The sequence below is a fragment of the Pipistrellus hanaki genome (genome assembly GCF_964339955.1).
Source record: "Pipistrellus hanaki genome assembly, chromosome: 11".
NCBI classification, from domain to species: Eukaryota; Metazoa; Chordata; class Mammalia; order Chiroptera; family Vespertilionidae; genus Pipistrellus; species Pipistrellus hanaki.
Genome location: NC_140513.1, coordinates 38,835,741 through 38,859,723, shown reverse-complemented (window position 1 = coordinate 38,859,723; position 23,983 = coordinate 38,835,741). Strand labels below are relative to the sequence as shown.

The 23,983-nt window shown below is 48.9% G+C and overlaps 1 protein-coding gene across 1 annotated transcript in view; it reads right to left on the bottom strand.

Moving 5' to 3' along the window:
- Positions 1–23,711, bottom strand: part of KLF9 (KLF transcription factor 9) — a 30,610-nt gene extending 6,899 nt beyond the window's left edge. Inside the window, exon 1 of the mRNA XM_084899553.1 lies at positions 22,521–23,711. Coding sequence (XP_084755679.1) covers positions 22,521–23,049 — 529 coding nt within the window. The 5' untranslated portion in view covers positions 23,050–23,711. The remainder of the gene's footprint in view (positions 1–22,520) is intronic.
- Positions 23,712–23,983: the final 272 nt, after the last annotated feature.

The window sequence follows — 23,983 nt, the reverse complement described above, 5'->3', positions numbered from 1 at the left end:
GCCCTCTCTAAGCCCAATGATGTGTCTGTGGGAGAAATGTGCTTTCAAACATGCTGTGTTAAAAATGCATATAAAATAAAGGAGAATAATCCAGAGAGTGGTAAGTTGTGAAAACCAAAACAAACAACAGAACTCGCTCTCTGCTCTGTCCTCACTGCAGCCCCCTCTGCCTGCTTTGCGGCGGAGAGGAAAGGGCAGCGTTTGCTCGGTGCTTGTTAGGACAGAGCCCACCAGCCGCGGTTTCCGTGGGGCCGTGGGAAGGTGGTTTAGCTTACTCTCTGGCACGTGCTTCTTCCGGGTGAGTCATGAGAGGAGGTTAATTTAGGGGAATGGACTGTCTCTGTGCGGAGAAAAATGGACCAGAAGCCCACCCTGCCTAAAAGAAATAAGGCGCACCCTCTGGGGGAGGGTGGTTTTGAGGGAGTGACAGCGAGGGGAAAACTGTCCGGGAGCCCGAGTCAGCTGCATACACAGAACTACTAAGTACGGATGCTCCCAGTTTACGTGCATTTCAACTGTGATCAGGGTCCGTTCCCTCTGAATGCACTTTCCATCGCCCCTCTGGCTACGATCTATTCCCCGACCCTCACAGTTGTCTCCATGCGGTAGCTCTCCCTGCTGCTAACCCGGATGCTGCCACTGGCCTGGCATCCTTACCCCTGAGTGCCCCAGAGTGAAGAGAGGGCCACCCACAGAGGCCAGCGCAAGCCAGTCAACAGCAGCCTTTGTTCGGCTCATGTAACTCGGATAACTCAAGTGTACAGTTCCCAAGCGTTTAGAAAGGCGCCTCTTTGGAAGTGAGCTGCTGGTGGAAAAGCTCTAGGCTCCCTGCGATTCTCCTTGGATCCTGTGGAAAAGCAGCAGAAGCTCTTGAACAACACTCTTCATCAGGGGCAGCAAACTACGGCCCACGGGCCAAAAGCGACGGGCCGCCTGGCTTTTGTCAAGTCCACCAGCTAAGAATGGGCTATTTGCTTTTTACCAAATGGTTCGGGGGTGCGGGGCGGAGAAGAAATCAAAAGAATCATATTGTGTGACAGGAGAGAGTTACATGCAAGTCACATCCATATACAAAGTTGAACTGGGACCACAGCTGGGTCTCCACGACAGCGCAAGGTTGAGGAGTTGCGACAGAGATCGTGTGGCTCACAGAGCAGAGGATATTGACTGCCGGGTCCTTTATAGGAAGGTGGCTGACCCCTGATCTCCATCTGAAGATGTGAACTTGCACCTGGGGTAAATCCAGTGTCTTCAGGAGCCAGACACACAATAAAAATGGGTGAGCCGAAACCGGTTTGGCTCAGTGGACAGAGCGTCGGCCTGCGGACTGAAAGGTCCCAGGTTCCATGATTCCGGTAAAGGGCATGTGCCTTGGTTGCGGGCACATCCCCAGTAGAGGGTATGCAGGAGGCAGCTGATCGATGATTCTCTCTCATCGATGTTTCTAACTCTCTATCCCTCTCTCTTCCTCTCTGTGAAAAATCAATAAAAAATGTATATTTAAAATCTATAAAAAAACAAAACAAAACAAACAAACAAACAAAAAACGGGTGAGCCGAAACCGGTTTGGCTCAATGGATAGAGCGTCCTTGGGGACTGAAGGGTCCCGGGTTCGATTCTGGTCAAGGGCATGTACCTTGGTTGCGGGCATATCCCCAGTAGGGGGTGTGCAAGAGGCAGCTGATCAATGACTCTCTCATCAATGTTTCTAACTCTGTATCCCTCTCCCTTCCTCTCTGTGAAAAATCAATAAAATATATTTAACAAACAAACAAACAAACAAAACAACAACAAAAAAATCCGGGTGAAATGCCAGGCATAGGAGATCATGGGTCACGGTGGGATCCATGGCCCACGGGGAAGTGCTTTTCCCTAAGAAAGGCATTCAGTTCAACCCTCTGTCACACCTTGTGCTGGCCAAGCAGGGTCTGTACAAGGGTCTCTGCATCCTTCCTGGGACTTAGAATTTGGACCCTTTTAACATCGCCCAATACGTGGACCCCACAGAGAGTTCCCATACAACCTACTGTGGGGCACACTCCAGCATGCTCCTCAATGACAGACACATAACAAGGTATCGTCTGGACAGAATTTCAGGCGGAACAGGACCAGAGATGGTGTGCAGAGTTGGAAGGAGGCCTGACGATGGGGTGCCCTGCATCCTGCAGCTAGAGGGAGAGACCAAGTCCGGTACTTTCTCTCATCACAGTGCTAAGGCCCCCAAAAGAATGGACCGCCTTCTTCATGCCAAACAAATCCTACCCGGGGATCAACTATCAATTGAAGACTATTTAAGCTTGTCCCTGGCATTGACGAGGGCGTCACCATCCTCCCGGGAGGAAGGGAGAGGAACAGACACGTACCAGTGCTTTATTTATGGCCTTCGCAGGAAAACACACCCAGCGGCAGTGACACGATCAAGCTCTGCATTACTGGAGCAGCGCTGTTAACAGCCCAAGCTTCTCCACACGTTCATTATTTATACCGCACTCCCCTCCCCTTTCGGCAACGAGCTAAGCACCTCTCCCTGACAGACTCGGCTCAGAGCATAAAATAAACCTTACTGAAACCGCTCCCGAACGCTGCAGCAAGCGAGTAAAAGGCTCTCTCGGCAGAGACAGGCCAGGCCTCCGGAAGTCTCCGGGGCCTCCAGTGGGTTCTGGAGATGTGGAGTGGAGCCTGCCGGCTGCGGTGTGCCTGCCTCGTGAGTCCGAATGAGGGCTCCCTGCTTTCCAGGAGGAGCCTGCACTCCACCAGGGGATGAGTATGCCTACGCCACGTGAAGCTTGTTCTTCTCAGCCAAGTCTAGAAACGGACAGTGTTGAGTCCTCCATGGAAAGGGGGAACGAGCAAAAGTGGAGGGATCACTCCCTGGATACACCTGCCACTGAGGCCCTGGCCTGGGGTCACAGAGGCCTATGCTCTCCATACCCCTCCTTTCCCACCTGGTTCTTCTCCCCCTTTCCTTTCACAACTCCACAGAAGGTGCCGACAATGGGCTGACCTTAACAGAGGCAAGAAGATTAAACACACAAACTCTAGGCCTGTTCAGGCAGCTCAGCTGGCTTAGAGTGTCATCCCGATGGGCCAAGGCTGCGGATTTGATCCCCAGTCATGGCACATATAAGAATCAACCAATGTGTGCATCAGGAAGTGAAACAACTCAGTGATGCGTCTTCCTTTCTTCTCTCTCTCTCTCTCTCTCTCTCTCTCTCTCTCTCTCTCTCTCTCTCTCTCTCTCTCTCCTCTCCAAACCAATAAATCAAAAAATTTAAAGATACAAAATTCTGAAGTTTCCATTGCCTCTAGCAAAAGTAACCCAGTAAAACGAATCTAAGGGAACTAGACCTCCTTTGCAGAACAGAACTCTAAAAATGCCAATTAAGGATGATAGCTTCTCACAGATGTACAAAGCCAAGGCTGCCTCTTGAAAAAGAGCAGTATTTTTTATTGCAAAAACAAACAAACAAACAAAACACACACAAAAAAACAAACAAACAAGTAGGAATCCAGAGATAAAAGGATAATCCAATATTAAGAAATCATATTGATGTTATTCCCCATTTTAACAGGCTAACACACCCGCATCCACCCACCCACACATCTTGCCTTAACAAATACAAAATAGTATTTAACTTGTTGGAAATAGAGAAATAGTTCCTTAACAGGCTTTAAAAAAACACACACAAACAAACAAACAAACAAAAAACACAGACCTGAAACCTTTCCCCAGCAAGGTCAATTGTAAAATAAAGTCAAGCTCAAAGCATGGGTGGACATCTGCCCCCATCACTGCCATTTAATGTTGAGAAAATGTAGTGAGTGCAACTAGTAAACAGAATAAGAAGCAAATTGTGAAAGCAGGAAGTGAAATAGGCATTGTTCAGTCGATATAACTTTCTATTTGGAAAGCCCAAGATAAATAACTGAAAAATTAATGTAAATTAAAAATGCATTCATAGGAATAAGGATACAAAAGAGCAATGGTTTTCTTATATGCTAACCCCATGGTCAGCAAACTGTGGCTCTTTGGCCCCTTGAGTGTGGCTCTTCCACAAAATACCATGGCCTGGGCAAGTCTCTTTTGAAGAAGTGGCATTAGAAGAAGTTTAAGTTTAAAAAAATTAGGCTCTCAAAAGAAATTTCAATCGTTGTACTGTTGATATTTGGCTCTGTTGACTAATGAGTTTGCCGAACACTGTGCTAACCAAAGCTAGTCAGTATAAGCTTAACAACAAAAATTCTAATTTAAAAGAAAGCAAACGAACGGAACATTTCCCTGCTCTTGGCTGCTAAGACTCAACGGTGAGAATATGGCAATTTTGTACAAATTCATCTATGAAATTAACACACCCCATAGAAATCCTTTGTTCTTGAACTTGACAAAATTACTCTAAAGTTCATTTGCAAGAATAAGTATGCTCAACTTGCCAAGGAACTTTTGCATTAGAATAATAATAAGTGAGCACTTGCAACACCAGTTATTAAAATGTATGATTAAAGCTGCAATAATTAAGATGGTGTGATGCTAGCACAGGAAGAGGCAACTCAGTGGAGCAGACTCGAGTCTGAAAATAAACTCAGGCTCTACAGGGTTGAGATACTGCAACTCCATGAATAAAAGGATGTTTAATTTGATAAATAGCATAGACATCAGGTCTTAAAAAATTACATCTGGTCTTAACTGGTTTGGCTCAGTGGATAGAGTGTGGGCCTGTGGACTGAAAGGTCCCAGGTTCAATTCCAGTCAAAGCCATGTACCTTGGTTGTGGGCACATCCCCAGTAGGGGGTGTTCAGGAGGCAGCTAATCGAAATTTCTCTCTCTTAGATGTTTCTAACTCTCTATCCCTCTCCCTTCTTCTCTGTAAAAAAATCAATAAAAACATATTTTTAAAGAAATTAGCCCTAACTGGTTTGGCTCAATGGATAGAGCATTGGCCTGTGGACTGAAGGGTCCCAGGTTCGATTCCACTCAAGGGCATGTACCTTGGTTGCAGGCACATCCCCAGAAGGGGGTGTGCAGGAGGTAGCTGATCGATGTTTCTCTCTCATCAATGTTTTTAATTCTCTATCCCTCTCCCTTCCTTTCTGTAAAATATCAATAAAATATATTTTAAAAATTAGATCTGGATCCCTACCTTCTACTTTTAAATAAATTCCCAATGGATGTGAATGTAAAAAGAATTAAACTATAAGGGTAAAAGGAAATATAGATGCACATTTTTAGAATCTTGGAATGGGGAGACTTTCTAAACTTGAAACCAAAGGCAAAATCCTACTTAAATGGATAATTTTGAAATACATAAAAAACTTGTTTCAAAGAAATTTCAGGACCAAAAGAGTGAACTAATAAAGGAAACTGCAACACATAAAAAAGGTTAAAATCTATAATATAAAAAGGACACTTACACATCAAAATGAGTAGCCCAATTTAATAAAATTTAGCATGGATGCAAATAAGTTATACACTAATGGCTAATAAATATATAAAAATACATTCAATCTCATAAGTAATCAAAGTATACTAATTAAAACACCAATGAAATGTTTATCAGGCTGGTGAAAATGTTACAGTATGTTCATATACCTTTCACTGGTGGAGGTATGAGGAAATTGGTCCTCTATTGCACAGATGGGTCTTATAATTGATCCAGGACCAGATGGCGATATATTTGTCTAGGAATTGTTTTTGGTAATAATTAGATGGGAACACAAAAATATATAGGGATATCAACATTGTTCATAAAAGATTAGCTTTGATAATTCAAATGTGTAACAATAGCCCTAACCGGTTTGGCTCAGTGGATAGAGCGTCGGCTCCCGGACTGAAGGGTCCCGGGTTCGATTCCAGTGAAGGACCTGTACCTTGATTGCAGGCTCCATCCCCAGTAAGGGTTGTGCAGGAGGCAGCTGGTCGATGTTTCTCTCTCATTAATGTTTCTAACTCTCTATCCCTTGCCCTTCCTCTCTGTAAAAAAAAAATATATATATATATATATATATATATATATATATATATATATATATATATATATATAATAAATATGTAACAATAAAGAACTAGATATAAGTGTAACCAAATAGTGGAATAGTATGTACCTGTTAAAAAAGTACTAGGTGGTGACAATGAAATGGAAAGATGTTAGCAGTACATTGCTAAGTGAAAAGAGTACAATCTACAGAGTACATAGTAGTATGTGGACATGTATGGAGAGAGAAAATCCTGGGAACAGATATACAGAATGTGAACAGTGGTTATCTACAGGTCAGGGGACAAAGAGTGACTTCTTTCTGTAATTTCCCCCTATATTTTCTAATTTTTTTTTAAAAACAGTAAGTACAAATCTAGAATGAGAAAACGTCAGGAAAAAAGTCTTATAGGAAACAATGGCGTGTGTGCCGGGTTTAAATTTTCCCAAGAATGGCTTATGTAATCGTGGGGAATGGAAAGGATTTGCTTTCTATTGAGGAATTACTGGGACACTCCAGTGTTCAAGACCAAAGAAAGGATCAACCAAAGGACTTGCATGCCTGCATATAAGCCTACTTAATGGACCCAGACGCCAGGGGGGTGAGGGCATGAGTGGGGGGTGGGAGGGGGCAATAGGGGGGGGTGGTAAGGACACATATGTAATAATTTAATAAATAAAGAGAGAGTATATATTTAAAGACCAAAGAGAGACGTCATTCTGTGTCTTTCTCAAATAAATTGTTAGAAAGTGAGAAACTTTCAGAGCAAGATACATCTGTCTTCTCACTCCTCCTCCACCTCCCCCTCTGCTCCTTTTTCTATATGTGAAAGGAAGATGGCCTGTAAAACAGACAGGAATCTCCCTTCAGACCCGGGAGCCACACAGACAGGAGCAGAAGGGCTGCCCCACCAAGGAGTGTTCCCATTAGGAAGCTGGGGACAAGTGCGGACGCAGAAAGCCAAAACCAACACAGCATTCCTCACGGATGAGGCTGGGGAGACATGTACACACACACACACACACACACACACTGCCCTGACCCCTGGCCTTCGGTGCCCCTTGTCCATCATCTTCTGTCCTCGTTACCTACAGCAAAGCGACGTGGACTTGCAGGTACCAAATGTGAGCCTTTGCTTTACGTTTCAATTCCATTACTCTCAAGTGCAGGTGCACCCACACCCTCGACAAGAGGAGGTATGTAGGCCATCTATGGGTACCGGCAATCCTACATTTCCCTACACAAATCACTCCCATTCCCGCTGGACTAAAAATACTGAGAAATCAAAGCCTTCCTGTCTGCCCAGAATATCACCACCTACACATGTAGATGTTCTGGAAAAATGAAAACACTTGGTAAGCTTTGGAAGAGGAATCCTGTCTGAATGCCACCCCATCGTATTCCCATTTGCTCCTGCCTCCCCCACCCCCCCCACCCCCCGCTCCCCTCCTGTGACCTGGCTTCCCTTTCTACGGTAGGTGTTGATACAACAGAGTCACTATAGAGTTTGGATGTGTGATTTTTCCTCCCGGGCCCGTGTTTATCTGAGGAAGGCAGCTGGCCCATACGTTAGGTTCTGCACCGGGAAGTGGGTGTGTGTGTGTGTAACCTGGCACCGGGCACTTCCTCGCTGGAGCACGCTGTCCAGGAAGCCAGCCTGTCCGAGCAGTGCTAGCAGGCCCCAACCTCACCGGATCCGTGAGGCAGCTGCTGGGCTGGGACCTCAGAGAAAGTTGGCAGACAATGGGTTCTTGGCTCTTTGGGCTCTCAGCCCAGCCAGAGGTATGTCTTGGTGTCTCGGTTACACGGCCCCCACCTCAGCACCTCAGAACCAGCAAAGAGGTGAAGTGACTTCCCCACAGCCAGGCCCCGATCAGCTGATTCCCATGCCCCCCATCTTCCTGCCATCCCAGACGATGATGCTTCTTCCCGGTTATTTGTGGAAACGAGAAATAATAAATAAACCTACCAGGCACTACACAATGATCGGACGGACATACGTGTTTGATGGCAAGGCTATCCTGAGAACATAGATTCTTAGGATCTTTGCGTTTTGGGTGCTTTTTATGACCACCGAATTCAAACCTGTCCTGCTTCAGACAAAGCCAACTCGGAGGGCAGGTGATGTCCCCAAGGACACCCCTAGATTGGAACGGGTTGTCAAATCCCTCCTTCCGCTTGAGCACAAAGCAAGAGTAGAAGTGAACGAAGAGAAGAGGCCCTAATGAGGCATAGAGAGAGCCTCTTAGGGCATGTTTTCCTAATTCTCTGACTTCCCAGATGCCTGGCCTTGGGGAGGGCAGAGCCAGTTTATAACAAATAACTGTTGAGCTTTAAATTTCAAAAATAGAGTTTTAAAACTGTAAAGCAGCCGAAACCGGTTTGGCTCAGTGGTAGAGCGTCGGTCTGCGGACTGAAAGGTCCCAGGTTCGATTCCGGTCAAGGGCATGTACGTTGGTTGCGGGCACATCCCCGGTGGGGGGTGTGCAGGAGGCGGCTGGTCGACCTTTCTCTCTCATCAACGTTTCTGGCTCTCTATTTTTCTCCCTTCCTCTCTGTAAAAAATCAATAAAATATATTAAACAACAACAACAACAACAAAAACCCTGTAAAGCAGCTTTCTTGATTGGCCAGAATGTCCTGCCAAGATCTGGGCTGCAGGGAACGAGAGCTTAGAGGGGCTGTGTGAGGAGAACAGACGCACAGGTCTTTGAGAGGAGCTGGCCTTCTCTCTCCTTTTAGAAACAGGCTGGGGCAGCCCCAGAGGAGCGGCCACTGCCACAGGCCCACCGCCTGTCCAGGCCCGGGGCAGCCCCTCCAGGAAGTCCCCGCAATGACTCCGGTGAGAGGAGTTGGGTTGCCCGCTGAGAGAAGGGTCTCCGTGCATGCCTCGCAGCTCTGCACCCTTCCAAATGTCTGTGTTTTTGTTTTTAAATATACCCTTATTGATTTCAGAGAGGAGGGGAGAGGGAGAGAGAGAAACATCAATGATGAGAGAGAATCACTGACCAGCTGCCTCCTGCACACACACCCCACACTGGGGATAGAGCCCCACAACTGGGGCATGTGCCCTGACTGGGACTCAAACTATGACCTCCTGGTTTATAGGTCAACACTCAACCACTGAGCCACGCCGGCCAGGCCAAATGTCTGTCCTTGTGCGTGCCTGAGTCCAAGACCAAGCACTCGGGAAAAGGCCACAGGAGGACTGAGTCACAGAGGACAAGGATCTAACACCGGGAGCCACTGCTTCAGGGGGGAGGTCAGCATGCCAGAAGCCAGGCCCCAGCTGGTGCGTGACACCCCGGGAGACCACCTTGTCGAAGGGTGGCGTGTAACATGGACAACCCTCCCATGATGCCAGAATCAGAAGTGAGCCTCTTGCCTAACAAATAATAGACTGCCACCCAGGGAAAAGCAAGGCAAAGGGGGAGGGAGAGAGAACTCTGATTTTGCAAACTGCACCCAAAAGAGGACAGAGAGACCCTGAACTGCCGAGGTCAAGTTCTTGCATTCACAGCAGAAACGGGAGGGGGTGAAGGAGCTTGAAAACTCAGTCTGGTTACGGACAGCTCACTCCTCGCACACCCAGGCTCGTGACCGGGAAGCTCTTATGCAACAGGCATAGCTGCCTTGCGAGGGCCACGGAGACTTTTGGCATCCTCGGTGAACACAAGGTTAACCTTTCCATTTGTGCGCTTGGGTAGAATTATTTGTAGCGTCCACAGCTTCCAGTCTGGGGACAGCTGCTCTCCTGAAAGCCGGAGCCTTTGGCTGGGAAAGGACAACGGGCACAAGAGGAGTGAACCGGAGGGGAGACAGGTGCCTGGTGAACGAGCGCCCACTCTGCCTGCCAGCCAGGTGCGGCCCTCCGCCACTAGCGATGCTGCACCGGCATGAGCTTCTAGCTTTTCCTCTCTGGGCTTCCCCTCTGCACACAGCTGGCACCGAGGAAGGCTGTGGTCACTACAGGTCCTCCTCACGCATGCCGCCGAGGCCACTGTCAAAGTGTTTCAAGTCGAAACCGGTTTGGCTCAGTGGATAGAGGGTCGGCCCCAGGTTCGATTCTGATCAAGGGCATGTACCTGGGTTGCGGGCACATCCCCAGTAGGGGGTGTACAAGAGGCAGCTGATCGATGATTCTCTCTCATTGATGTTTCTAACTATCTGTCCCTCTCTCTTCCTCTCTGTAAAAAAATCAATAATATATATATATATATATATATATATATATATATATATATATATATATAAATAAACACACACACACACACACACACACACACATATATATAAAGTGCTTCAAGCTTTAATGAAGTGAGCCACTCATTAGCCTTGCCTGGCGCCTGTCATTCAGGACCACAAAGAACGGCAGGCCTGAGCATCCAGCCTCCACCCAACACCCCCTGCCTGACGGCCTCCGCTCCCCCCAAGCAGCAGGTGTTCCTGGGCAGGGTTCGACAATTCTGGGCACGCAGGACGCTGAGAAAACATGACTCAGGTTGGAGGGGCACAGCCCATGTGTCTCTCGTGCCGGGAAGCCCCGCCTCGGCGGGGTAATGCTCACCACACAGGCATTCTGCGGCTGGCCACGGGCACGGTGTGCAGCGTGCGAGAGGGAAAGCCAGCTGCCTGGTCGTCACGCTGCTTGTTTTCGTTGAGACGGCAGTGGCACACAACTGCTGTGGGATGACGGCATTGCGGGGATTTCAGTCATCCTGATGTGTTTTGGAAGATCTAATGGGCGCCCCTTATGATGTACGATGGTGTTTTTGTTGGGCATTATGCACAACTAAACAGACTTCCGAGTCCCCTGTGGGCTTTGCCAAACAAACAGCTCATCTTTATAAAGATGTGGCCTTTATCTGTTAGCACAGAGGGGGACGGCCGTTCTGGGCATTAAAATGGACAGGCCAGCCAAAACCGGTATGGCTCAGTGGATAGAGCATCAGCCTGAAGACTGAAGGGTCCCGGGTTCGATTCCGGTCAAGGGCACATACCTTGGTTGTGGGCACATCCCCAGTAAGGGACGTGCAAGAGGCAGCTGATCGATGACTCTCTCTCATCGATGTTTCTAACTCTCTATCCCTCTCTCTGTAAAAAAATCAATAAAATATATTTAAAAAATAAAATAAAATGGACAGACAACTGGAATGAAGGCCAAGTGAATGGCACTACTGATCACCGGCTGCTGTCACACTTGTTCCCGGTGAGGCTTCGGGGACTGGCTCCCAGAACACCCACTGAAGTAGGTCTAAGTGATGAGCCTGAGCACAAACATACATGTTGACATCCTCTGTGTTTACGAAGGCGATTCAGCCCAGCCTTGGTGGTCCAACTTGAGGCTGACCTCCAGAGACAGGTCAGAGCCCTTTCTCTTCAAAGGGAAGGGAAATATGGAGAGAAAATGTCATACTAATCTGTCTCTCCTTTGGTCAAAATCTGCCCTTCGGAACCTCCTGCTTGTAATTCCAGCGGGCAGATAGTGTGACCGGCTGTTGGTTTTGTCTGGCATCCATTGCCTCTTTGGGGTCATAAACAACACACCTCAGACTTCCTTTTAGAAACCACACCTTCCTCACTCAGCGTCGGTGCAACTCCAGAGGCGACCCCACAACCCCAGGCACTGCATGTGACCCATCCATGCCTCGGTAAATGAGTTTGGAGGAAGGCACGACATCTAACTCGGGTGTGGAGTGTGAAGCCTGGGACTTTGCTGGGATCGTTAGGAAAGAGGAACTGTGAACTGAGAGGATGGGAGTCTGGAACTGCGGTCAGCCATCTCACTGCCATTCAGCAGCAGCCTGCCCCTGAATGAAGCCAAAGCAAAAAACAGCAACGCTGAGCCTGGGAGAGAGAGACAGACACCGAGCCCCTGAATCTAGAGACACCTGTAACTAGAGCTACCCCAGAAGTGTTGGTAATCTGAACCAATAAAGTTCTATTTTTTATTAAGCCAGCCCAAGATTAGAGTCTGTTGCTTACAACCAAGGATCCCGACTAAGAGAGCTATGTGCCCAGAACTAGGGTCTTTTTCAACGGGAAGGAAGTAGACTCTGGGTAACTATTGGAAAAGACAGGACAGGTTTGATCCAAGTCCAAGATTTCTACCGATATTTCTAAAGTTCATAAGAACTAACCACAAGCCAGAGTTAGAACACAAGAGTAGAGAGCTGAAGAATGGTAGCTTTAGAGCCAAATCCAAGAGAGCCATGCAAAACTCAGGGTCTCTTCCCATGACAGAAACCCAAGAGGTCCAGGCCAACAACTATACATGCCCGACTCCAGCCACCCAGAAGCATACTAGGAAAGTTCCAGAGTAACCTTGGGCTAAGTGAACTAACTCCAAGTCTAATGCCTCCTATAATATTAATAGCTTACATTATTACTGTTGTTATTATTACTATTATTCATTCACAACATTCACAGTGCCACCTGTCAATATCTAATACAGCTCTTTATATGTAATAGTCACTCAATAAGTAAATATTATTTAAATGAATGAGCTGTTGCTGGATTAATCTGGAATTTAAAACAAAAATTCTAGAAATAAGGGCTTTCTGAGCAACACATGTTTTTTTTTTTTTTAAATTATAATATTCAGTAAATGGGGACACTGTTCTAAATGCTTTAAATAGCTCATTTGAATTAAGTCTTATAACAAACCCAATTATAAAATGAACTGAGCTCCATTTTACAGATGGGAAAACTGAGGCTCAACAAGTTTTCATCATTAGAGTAGCATTGGCAGGATTTGAACACAAGGTTCTTGGAGGGACCGGAAAGCCCATGCTCTAACCCAGTGGTTCCCAACGTTTGATTTTTAAGGGGGGCAATTCGAGAATGATTAACGGTGAATTTTTTACATTTCTTATGGTTCTAGGGACCTCATATTCAGTATATAAATATATACTGTGACACATTTATCTATTTCAGTTCTCTATTATGTTTTGAAACTTTATTTGCTATTCTTCCCATCACTTCTTATTATTTGTTCAACGATTTCTTGGTGATTTCTTCCTCAGTACTTCCACTGTCCTTCCATTCGTTTATTTTCCTCTTTCATGGATGTCACGGTTCTTTGGAAGCTTGTTTAGACCATGTTAATGGCCTTTTAGGTTTCTTTCACAGGAACAGGAGTTCACTTTTTGAATAACAAGAATTATATACCTCGAGGGGTATTATCAGGATTTCAGACATGCTTAGGTGGGGCATGGCCAAAGAAAGGCTGGGGACCACTGTTCTAACCGCTCTCCCTGCAGATAAGGGCCTTCCCTCAAGTTCCTTCAAGGGGCGTGGTCTCTTCATCACAGGCTTCACTCTTTTCTGACGGCCTCTCTCTCCCCAAAGCTGGATCTCAGAAGGGAGAGATGTGAGTCCTTTTCCCCCCTTTTCTTTTTGAACAGGTAAGGTTTCTTCCAGGTCTGAAATGTCTATAATTCTCAGGCAGGATCTCTGTACCCCTGTCTGCCCCACTGGTTCCCACTTTGGCTCAAGTCAGCTGCTCCAGGAGGTGCTCACTTCCAAAGCCACGGAGACTCGCTGTGTGGTTTTCAAACACTGAAAAATGCTCAAAGTTTGTTTAATTCAAATACTACTAATGCCTGCATTTCAGATCCTTGTCATTAATTTTGTATGACTTAAGCTCCCGTCTCTTTATTTTAATCTATTTAAGTAATGTCCTCAATTTTGTTTTTATTATTAATCCTCATCTTTCCATTGATTCTTAGAGAGAGTGGAAGGTAGGGAGGAGAGAGAGAGAGAGAGAAAGAGAGAGAGAGAGAGAGAGAGGGAGGAACATCGATGTCAAAGAGACACATCGATTGGTTGCCTCCCACATGTGCCCTGGGATGGAGCTTGCAACCACATACCTTGGACCAGAATGGAGCCTGGGACCCTTCAGTCCGCTGGTCAATGCTCCATCCACTGAGCCAAACTATATGAGGCTGCCCTCGCTTTTTTAAAAAGGGGTCCATCAGGGATGAATTCCATTTTCCTGTTCAAATTTGTGATCATTCACAATTTCATTAAAAGAAAAACATTCAGCCGAAACTGGTTTGGCTCAGTGGACGGAGCGTCGGTCTGCGGACTGAAAGGTCCCAGGTTTGATTCCGGTCAAGGGCAGTACATTGGTTGTGAGCACATCCCCGGTAGGGATTGTCCAGGAGGAAGCTGGTCAATATTTCTCTCACATCGATGTTACTAGCTCTCTGTCCCTCTCCCTTCCTCTATGTGGAAAATCAATAAAATATATTAAAAAAAAAAAAAAAAAAAACAACAACAAAAGAAAAACATTTAAAGGCCCTGGGCTTAGATGGAGAGCTAACGGGTTCTTGCAGCTCTGGAACCTTTAGATTCCAGATAATCCATCCTCACCTCAGGATTCCAAAAGCCAGCACAGGTCACAGACTGAGATTGGAAGGGAATTCTGCGGGTACACCTTCCTGAACGTGGGCCGCAAGCACCAATGGGAACAAATGCCTCGGAATATCCCACGCATAACAAATGGATGCACCTTACTCCTACTGTGGGGAAGGCCTTCTCTATGAGTAATGCGAGTCCTGTTATTTGCTGAGGGGACTGCTGGAGGCCTGGCTAACACCAATGTTTACTCTGGTCCACGAGGCACCAGAAAGGTATTAAAGTTTCAGGAGGGCTCCAGGAAGGGAGGAGGAGGAAGCCTCTCAGGCGCTGCGGGGCTGTGGGCGGTCTCACTGAGTATATAATTCATAATACAAGGGCAGAGGTCCAGCGCTGCCTCCACAGCTGTACTTTTACTCAGTTAATTTGGTTAATTCAAAGCAGAAATTTAAACCAAGGTTAAATTAAACAACAACAACAAAGTTTACCACAAACTGAAATCCTCAGGAGACTCTGGTGGGAAAGCACTCAAATCAAAGGGCGGCAAAGAATTCACTACCAAGGGCCATCTCCACACGGGCCTGGCCTCAGGCCTTTAGCTCCGCCCTTCGGGGTGCCTGGGGCCCTCCCTGAGCTGCTGAGGACACTGGGGCTCAGGGCTAATCAGTGCTATGTCCAAAGTCACAAGATGGTCAAGGCCGAGTCAGCTTCTGAACCCTGGGGGCGCACTATCAAACCATCCAGGGCCCTTGAAATGATGATTAACCAGAACATTCCCCATCTATCTGAGAGGGTGGGCATCTGCTTTCTTAGAGACAAGATGATGGATGTGATGACCTCTCAAGGTCAATTCCAACCTCCAGATTCTATTCTTCTGATACCAACAACTGCTGCTCTCCCCCAGGCTCAGGCCTGTGACCAACGTGCCTTCAGATGTGGGGAGGGGTGAGAGGCAGGACTGCTCAGAGACCCACAGCACAGGATCCCATCCCTTCTCCTTTTTAACTGTCTGTGGGGTGTTTTTCTTCCTCTGCCTTTTTGCCCCTCCTTCTTTCGTGTGTTGCATAGAAACAGAAAGTGCCTTTGTACCAACCATTACTAGGCACTAATTTACGCTCTTCAGTGGGAGCCGGGCCTGCTGGAGAGACATTAGGAAAAGGTGGGAGGGTCGGATGTGGGGGAGGATTCAAGCAGCAAAGACCTGGAATGCTGCAAGCTTTTTCTCCAAGCCTGAGAACAGCCAAGGGGGGGTAGAGGAACCCGGAAAATTTGGAAGTCAAGACTAATTAAAATGATGATGCTGTGGTGTGTTTTGTTTTGTTGTTTTAAATCAAGAATGCTAATGATCACTAGGCTTTCAAAATTACATGGGTGGGTGGGAAAGCCTCCTCTCACCAGGGCATGTCAAGTTGTTTTTAGGGGCTACTGAAAGGAAGTACTGGGAAATCATCCACCCACTCTGCTCCTCAATGAACTTCGTAAGGAAGCCCATGGCCAGCCACTTTCCCAGTATGTCCTATCATGTGTCTCTCCCTGGGAAGGTCAGGCTGGGAATTTCTCACAGATGTTCCCTGGATAAGCGTCAACAAATTGAGACAGGAACGTAAATCGGACCCTCATGTTCAGAGTCTTAAGAATTCATTTCCCTCAGGTGGCATCTTTGCCTCTGAAAGTAATGGGAATGTTACCGTCAAAACATCAAAAAACAGCCGAAACCGGTTTGGCTCAGTGGTAGAGCGTCGGTCTGCGGACTGAGGGGGTCCCGGGTTCGATTCTGGTCAAGGGCATGTACATTGGTTGCGGGCACATCCCCGGAGGGGGGTGTGCAAGAGGCAGCTGGTCGATGTTTCTCTCTCATCGACGTTTCTGGCTGTCTATCTCTCTCCCTTCCTGTCTGTAAAAAAATCAACAAAATATATATATAAAATCTTAAAAACAAACAAACAAAAACTGCTAAAAAAAAAAAATATTTACTCTGGTACCTCCCTCCCCAATCTGGGCCCCACTTGCACCCCTTCCCACTCTCTTCTCCCCACTCACAGAAGATTTAAGAGGAAAATCAAGGAAAACAATGTTGTTTTTTTCTCTGCAATTCTACTCCACTTGTGTTTTCTGTTGTGAAACAGCAATCCTGCCAGCAGCTGAAGCTTTTCTAGGCAACCCCACTTTCTCTTCCCGGGCAGCCTGATGGCAGATGATGGACAGGGGGAGTGAGGCCAAGCAGCAGCCGGTCCCTCCCACCTCTGTCCTTCCCAGCAGTCCTTCATCCCCTGGGTGAGATTCCAACAGCGGGCTGGGCCATCTTCCCTAGGAATCAAGGAATGTTAACCTCTGGTTGGAAAACCAAGAGCAATCCCCTTGGGGCAGTGGTCCACAAACACAACAGAGCCAGATAGCAACAGTATGAACGATTGAAATTTCTTTTGAGAGCCAAATTTTTTAAACTTAAACTTCTTCTAACACCACTTCTTCAAAATAGACTCGCCCAGGCTTTGGTATTTTGTGGAAGAGCCACACTCAAGGGGCCAAAGAGCCGCATGTGGCACGTGAGCCGCAGTTTGCTGACCACGGCCTTAGGACATCCTTGCAGTTCTTAGAAACCATCATCCTGGGCAGCTAGAGGCCACTGCAGCCCTTTGCTCTCTCCTCGAATGTAGATTTTTATTTTTTCCTACATGGATACATGAGACTGTGTGTGTGTGTGTGGGGGGGGGAGGGGGGGTGGTGTCGGATGGGGGGGTGTTATTGCCCCTAAGGGACCAAAAATCAGATCTTTGGCAGGTGAAAAGTCTCGGCTATGACAGTGGTTTGTGGCCTTCTAAAGGGGCACAGTATCTTGATGGCTCTACAATATACTAACATGTAGTGGGGGGAGAAAAATTATGGGGAAAAGTGTCTAAAGTCTCCTCAAAAGAGAGAAAATGAAAAGAAAAAAATGGTAGAAAAACTATCTGTAGCCCTGCCAGTTTTGCTCAGTGAGTAGAGCGTCGGGCCACAGACTGAAGGGTCCTGGGTTTGGATTCTAGCCACTGACCTCAGAGGCAGGCTCAATCCCCAGCCCTGGTCAGGGCAGGTGAGGGAAACAACCAATTATTGCATCTCTCTCACATCGATGTTTCTCTCCCAGTCTGTCTCTCCCCCTACCTTCCAATCTCTCTAAAAATCATTGAAAAAATATCCTCGGGTGAGTATTAACAAACAAACAAACAAACAAAAACCTATCTGTATAAGCCCCACCCAGGCTTAATTGTAAATCTATCTTGGATGAAGTATGTCAGGCTATGAAATATCTTTCCAGGTCACTTGAGGAAGTCCTCTGAAAAGAGGGATGGGACAGGGAGAATGTCTCATGAGAAGAGAAGGTGGTCAAGCCTGGGCAGGGGCTAGTTCCCAGGCTGCCTGTAGCCCACTGCAGAGATCAGGCTCCCAGCCTAGGGCTGTGGCTACCGTAAGGCCTTGCCCTGTCCCTGAAGCCCTGCCTCCTGGGCAGTGTTAAGTGGGTCCTTCTCACACCGTTGATGGCACTGGATTCTTCTGAACCAAACCATTGACGCTATAAAGGTTTTAGCAGTAATTAAGGGAAAAGAGTACAAGAGGTATAGAGCAAGCCTGGCATACAGAAACAAATCTAAAAACTTTAGTCTCAGGGAGGGAACATCCCAGCCAGAGAGGCCAGGAAATCTATTTCCCATATTGGCAGGTAACTCAGGTCCCTTCAGCCAGATATTTAGATAGTCTAAATATTGCAGGGAAATGTTCAAACAGCGTTACGAAGAAACAGAAGCAGCCACTCTTGGGGTGTTTACAGCTCATCTCTCCTTGTTGCACATAAACTTCCTTCTGCCCTACTTAAAAAAAAAAGTTAAAATTTTTTTTTTTCTGCAGAACTGGCGTGTGATGGCTGGGGTTTGGGGCTTTCCAATTTTCAGGATCCTGTAAACAGTGTTATCAAGCTTAACCTGTGGTCGCCAATAGAGAACAGATGACTTAAGTCCCACTAAAGAGAGTAAAATTGCAGCTGGCATGGAAATAAGGCCTAAGGTTCCTTTCATTGAGATGTCAGCCTAGGGAGACTCCACATCCGGCAGTGCCGATGACTTTTGACCTGGAATTTGTATTTTCCCCAGAGATACTCCCCACCCCCAACAGACGTATATTCTCCGTACAGGGTGACTGCAATGCCAGGAAATGGGATAACGTTTTCTTAAAATCCTCACCTGAGGATATGTTTTTGTGTTGTTTTGTTAATCCTCACCTGAGGATATTTTCGCATTGATTTTTAAAGACTGGAAGGGAGGGAGAGGAAGAAAGAGACCGCGAGAGATGGTGAAATAATCAATGTGAGAGGCATTGATGGCTGCCCCAGCCAGGCTGGGGATTGGCCTGCAACCCAGGTACTGCCTTTGACCAGAAATCAAATCTATGGCCTTTCAGTGTGCCTGCTACACACTAACCACTGGACACACTGTCCAGGGCTGGATGGGGTTTGTTTGTGTGTTGTTGTTGTTTTTTTTTATTATTATTTTAGAGAGAGAGGAATGAGAGAGCAATATTGATGTGAGAGAGAAACATGGATCAGTTGCCTCCCATAAACACACCAATCAGGGATCAAACCCAAAACTTGGGCATTTGCCCTGACCAGGAATCAAACCACCAACTTTGGTGTGTGGAATGACACTCCAAAGAACTGAGCCACTCGGCCAAGATGGGGTAAACATTTTCTAAGTGCTCTTGTGAGGGTAAAGGAATACAGGTACAAGGAGTAGGTATGGGGTAAGTGGGTTTGAGCGGATGTCTGTGGAAGCTGGTTTGGGGTGTGTGCTGAGAGGATGGGAAGTGCGTGTATGGGGTGGGGAGAGTGTGAAGGAGGGCAGTGACCCGGGTGTGAATCTGAGGTGGGGTGCCAACTAAAGGATCAACTAAACACTGGTTGCACTTTCAGATAATGTGCTCGAGATGTCTTCAGGCAAAGTGCTCCAACGTGTCTAATTGTTCATATGAAACATTACAAAGTGCCTAAAATGTCTGGAAAAGGAGTGTATTTGTTGTACTTTTTTTTTTTTTCCTCCAGATTAACCATGGATCTATTGTTTAACCTTTAGAGGTACATCAGCTGAGAAGAGAAGATAGCAGACCTGGAGGCTGAAGAAAAACAAACTGAGCATAGTATTGGAAAATGTAAGCTAACAATAAAAAATAAAATAAAAACTTCATCCTATTTCCTAATTTTGAAGACCCCTATACACAACCTGGAAGACCCAGCATTTCTTGAGGGACTACAGTGTGTGGAATCCTATTCAGTGCTTTATCGATATTATCTTTGCACAAGAACCGTTTAGTACAGGATACTGCCCTGTTTTGTACAATAAGAAACTGAGGCTCGAATAAAGCAGAGGTTGCAAACTTAAATGCCAACAGAGAAGATGTAAATGATTAAAAACAAGGGGTACTGCCCCACAAAGGGATCAGCTCAAGCCAATTGTTGCTAAGCAGGAATTCAGGCCCAGTACTGCCAGATCGTTCGATTTTTCCAGAGAAGCCAGAAATCTGGATTTGTGCTGAAATCCTCTGATTTTTAGATACTGGTAACTAATTAAGTTTCTTAAACCAGGTGCTGGCCAAGGCAAACAGATAGGCAAAGCAAATTCAGCTGCAGGCCTTGCAAACTCCGAAATCCGGTAACTCGCTTAAGGTCTCACAACTGGGAAGCCACAGGACAGATCAGAGCGCAGCTCAGCCTGCCTCGGAAGCATCTTTTCTCCTAGGATCCTATAGCTGTACTGAATTAAAGGCAATTTGATCTAAATGGCTCAACTTCTAGGCCCCCGGTTCTATGAAATTGGCAGCAAGCAGGAGGCGGCTCTATAGGAAGTGAGCTAGCAGCCTAAAGGATTGTGGCCGGGCCACCCGGAGCAGGGGGTGTGGCTGGAATTTTAGCTCTTACAATCTTCACAGAATGCAGGCATTCCAACCGTATCTCCCATCCACCTTCTGGATCTGCCAGTGGTTCCAGTCGGAGGAACGTCAGTGAGCACCGTACCCCACCCCAATGACAACCAAACAGCAAGCCGCACCTGAAACTTGGGAATGCAGGAAACCTTACAGGTCTCTTATTTAAAAGTAGCCTTTTTTTTTTTTTCCTTTCCCCAAGCATGGGTCCCCTCTGACAATATTTAGACGCCGAGGCTGTATTCTACCACGTCCTGGTATTACAGAGCCCCAGAGCATAAACAAGACACCTGGCATCGCCATATCGCTAGCTTCAAAAGCCTGACTGTAGTATTTAAAACAGGACTAACATTTCACTTCGTTTCCCACTCCTGACTGTGTGAAAGGTTCTCCTGAAACAGCTGAGCTGACTCGCCGTATGGAGAAGTAAAGAGCACCACGCATGCACGCACCCATGAGCAGCCATTTCTAGAAATGCCTGGGAAAAGTCACCCAGCCCAGTGGTCCGGAATGTTGGGGGGTCTTTTTTTTCTCCTGTGTCAGGTAGACTCAGGTCAGCTCCCCCAGAAGCCCTGCAGGCCTCCCGGCTGCCCGGCGGGCCGCTCCCTGAAGGAGAACGTGCCTTTGCTCAAGGTGGCAGTGGGTGTGCATGTGAACAACCCACTCCGGGAACATGGCTGACACAGCCGGGCCCGCCTCACAGCTGTTGGCAACACCCTCCGTGCATACACCCCATGTTCACCCCTGGCAAGCCACAGGAAAGGTCACATCCCCCAACCCAAGCACATGTCTGTTAACAGACACACACACACACACACACACACACACACACACACATGAACTTTAAAATGCGATGTTTTACGGCAGCCCCCAACAGAACCCGATTTTGCATTAACCACGAAGGGAACCGTTTGACTCCTGTGCCAGCAGCCACCTCCACAAGAACCATTTTCCAAAGGAAACAGATGCAGACATGCAGCCTTTCCTTTCAAAAGCAAAACAAAAAACAAAATCAACCAATTATTATTTTAAAAACCACAGGTCTTGGGGGGCCTTAACACAAAAGTGATCCAAAATAACACCAACATGACCATCTCCTAAAAGGGGTGTCCTAGGACAAGGGGGAAAGGCGCTCGCTGGGAAAACCGAGCCCTGGGCTTCCTTCTCAGGAGAGCAGCTGCGAAGCCACCTCACTACAGACGGTGAGGCGGCATGCCCCGGTGTCCGCGCTCCCCAACTTCCTCAGCACGATCCACAGACCCGACAGCACCGGCTGACCCCGCCTCCAAAGCTCCCTTCACCCCGCAAACATGTTTTTGTAGCCGCATTCGTCCGCCTGGCCCTGCCCTTGGCTCTCCCTCCAAGAGACCGTTCCTTGGGGCCTCCAGAACGTCTCAACAGCCATTGCCCAGCCATGACCTCCAGCAAGGACCACACCTCCTCCCCCTCCTCCCTGACTGCTGTGTTCGGGGTGGAGGGGGAACCTAAATCCTGTGGAAAAAAGGGGGTGGGGAGGGCGGAGGGAGGAAATCAGCTCTGAAACCTCCCTCATTCAAGCAGCTCACCAGTCACGAAGTTAACCCACCAACCCATTACTAGATCAAACTCCTCTGCCGCCCCGAAGCAGCAGTGTCATTTTAAACCTCTCCGGGGACTCTAGGGCCAAATCTAAAACCACCTTGGCCATCCCTGAAAAGTAGCGGGCACACACACACAGCTCAATGAGCCCTTAGTCATCCCCTAAAAGGTTCCATCCACGTTAACGAGTGCCGCTTCGGTCCCAGGTTTGGGGCCACTTCCCTGCAATCCCACCACCACCACCACCAGAGAATCAAATAAAAGGTAACGCCATTTGGCTCGCCCCCACCTCCACCTCCACCCGCACCCCCACCCCTGCCAGCCTCTGCCCAAGGAGGGTGGCCCCCACCAACATCGCCGGGTGTGGGAGCCCCGGGGGCGGGGCAGCACCACTTCCCGCGAAGCCGGGCGCAGGGGCGAGCACCCCGCACGCACTGGGTCCGCCCGGGGAAGGCTCCCCGAGGCTAGGCACGATTAGGGAGACTGCTCAACTATTTAAAACAGCCCAACAGCATCTCCTCCAACACGTTTGCACCCTTTTAGGCTCAGTGTGGTGTCCTGATCGCCCCCGCTCCCCCGGGGAGGGCCATCAGGCCAAAGGGGAAGCCACCCCGGAGGCGGGCGGGAGAGAGAGGGGAGAGGGGGGACGCCGCTCGCTAACCTGTATGCACTCTGTAATGGGCTTTGAGGTGGGAGGATTTCCCATAGACTTTCCCACAGCCGCTGTAGGGGCACTTGTGCCTCTTTTCGGAGGCGTGTTTCCCCTTCGCGGCCACTCCGGCGTGGAGGAGGGAGAGCGGGCTGGGCGCGCCGCCAGGATCCTGTCTCTCCTCCTCGGGGCTGTGGGAAGGACTCGACCCAGATTCGGTGGTCACGTCGCTGTCGGATCCCATGTCCTCATCATCGGGACTCTCCAGGCTGTCGCTGCACACCGAGGGGGTCTGGATGGGCCGGTACTTGTTCAGGTCCAACAAGCTCTTGGCGATGGTGACCAGGGTGCAGTAGTCCTTCCAGGTGTCCCCCGGGTCGCCGTGCTCCTTGGCCACCACCTCGCGCTCGGGGAGGCGCAGGCGCTCGGCGGCGGCGGCGGCGGCGGGAGCGCCCCGGTGCTCCGCCGGCACCGCAGCGCGGTTCGAGATGGAAACCAGACACTGGGCGGCCACGAAGTCCATGTAGGCGGCCGAGGACATGGTGCGGGCGACAGCGATCGGCCCCGGCGGCGGCGCGGTCAAACTTGGCGGTGGCTGCGGAGGTTCGGCTCGCCCTGCCCTGGCCCGGCCTCGGACGACGACGATCGCGGCGCGGCGGCCAAGGGGGCGGGGGCGCAGGGCGCTTCCGACTCGCAGGAGCGCCTGGGCGACCTCAGCCCCTCATCTTTACGTAACCGGCAGCGCCTCCGCACGCAGCCGCCGCGGCCCCGAGCGAGCGAGCGAGCTCCGCCGCGCCGCCGCCGCCGCCTCCGGCTGCCCGCCCGCCGCGCTGGGGCTGCTCCTGCGCCCGCGCGCGATCCCCCCCGACGGGCGCGCCCACCGCGCCGCCGAGCCGCCGGCTCGCTTGGAGAGGTGCCACACGTGGCGGCCGCAAGTTTGTCCGAGCGAATACGCCCCCGAGGCGCCGGGAGAGGAAACTGCAAGGGAGAGGTACACGCCCTCCTCCGCCGCCTCTCCCTGGAGTCCAAGACCCAGGACGTTCTTTCGCCCGATCACTCCGACGCGGGTGGCGAGGGTCGGACCCAGCGCCACGTCTAAAACACACGTTCCCCCTCCCCAGGTCCCCCGACTGGTCTCTGAGCCCCTGCTCTGGCCGCTCCGCGCCGTGTCGGCATTCTCTTGCTCAGTAACTGTTTCGCAGAATCCCATCACGTCACAATCCAAACCCCCTGCAATTGGCCAGTTGGGGAGGGTGATTCAACTCTGTTTACTTTCTCCCCCTGCCAGTCAGCAGGGCCTGGGGGGGGGGGGGGGGGAGAGGTATGTACGTCTAAGAGCTGAGTTCGTGCGGCCAATCCGACCGTTCTGTTTCGATGCCTCGTGCTACCCCTGCAGCCACGAAGGCTGGCATTTAAAAGGGTAACAGCTCCGGGGGCTGGAAAGGAGCTGGCACTCATCTTGGGGGGTGAGGAGG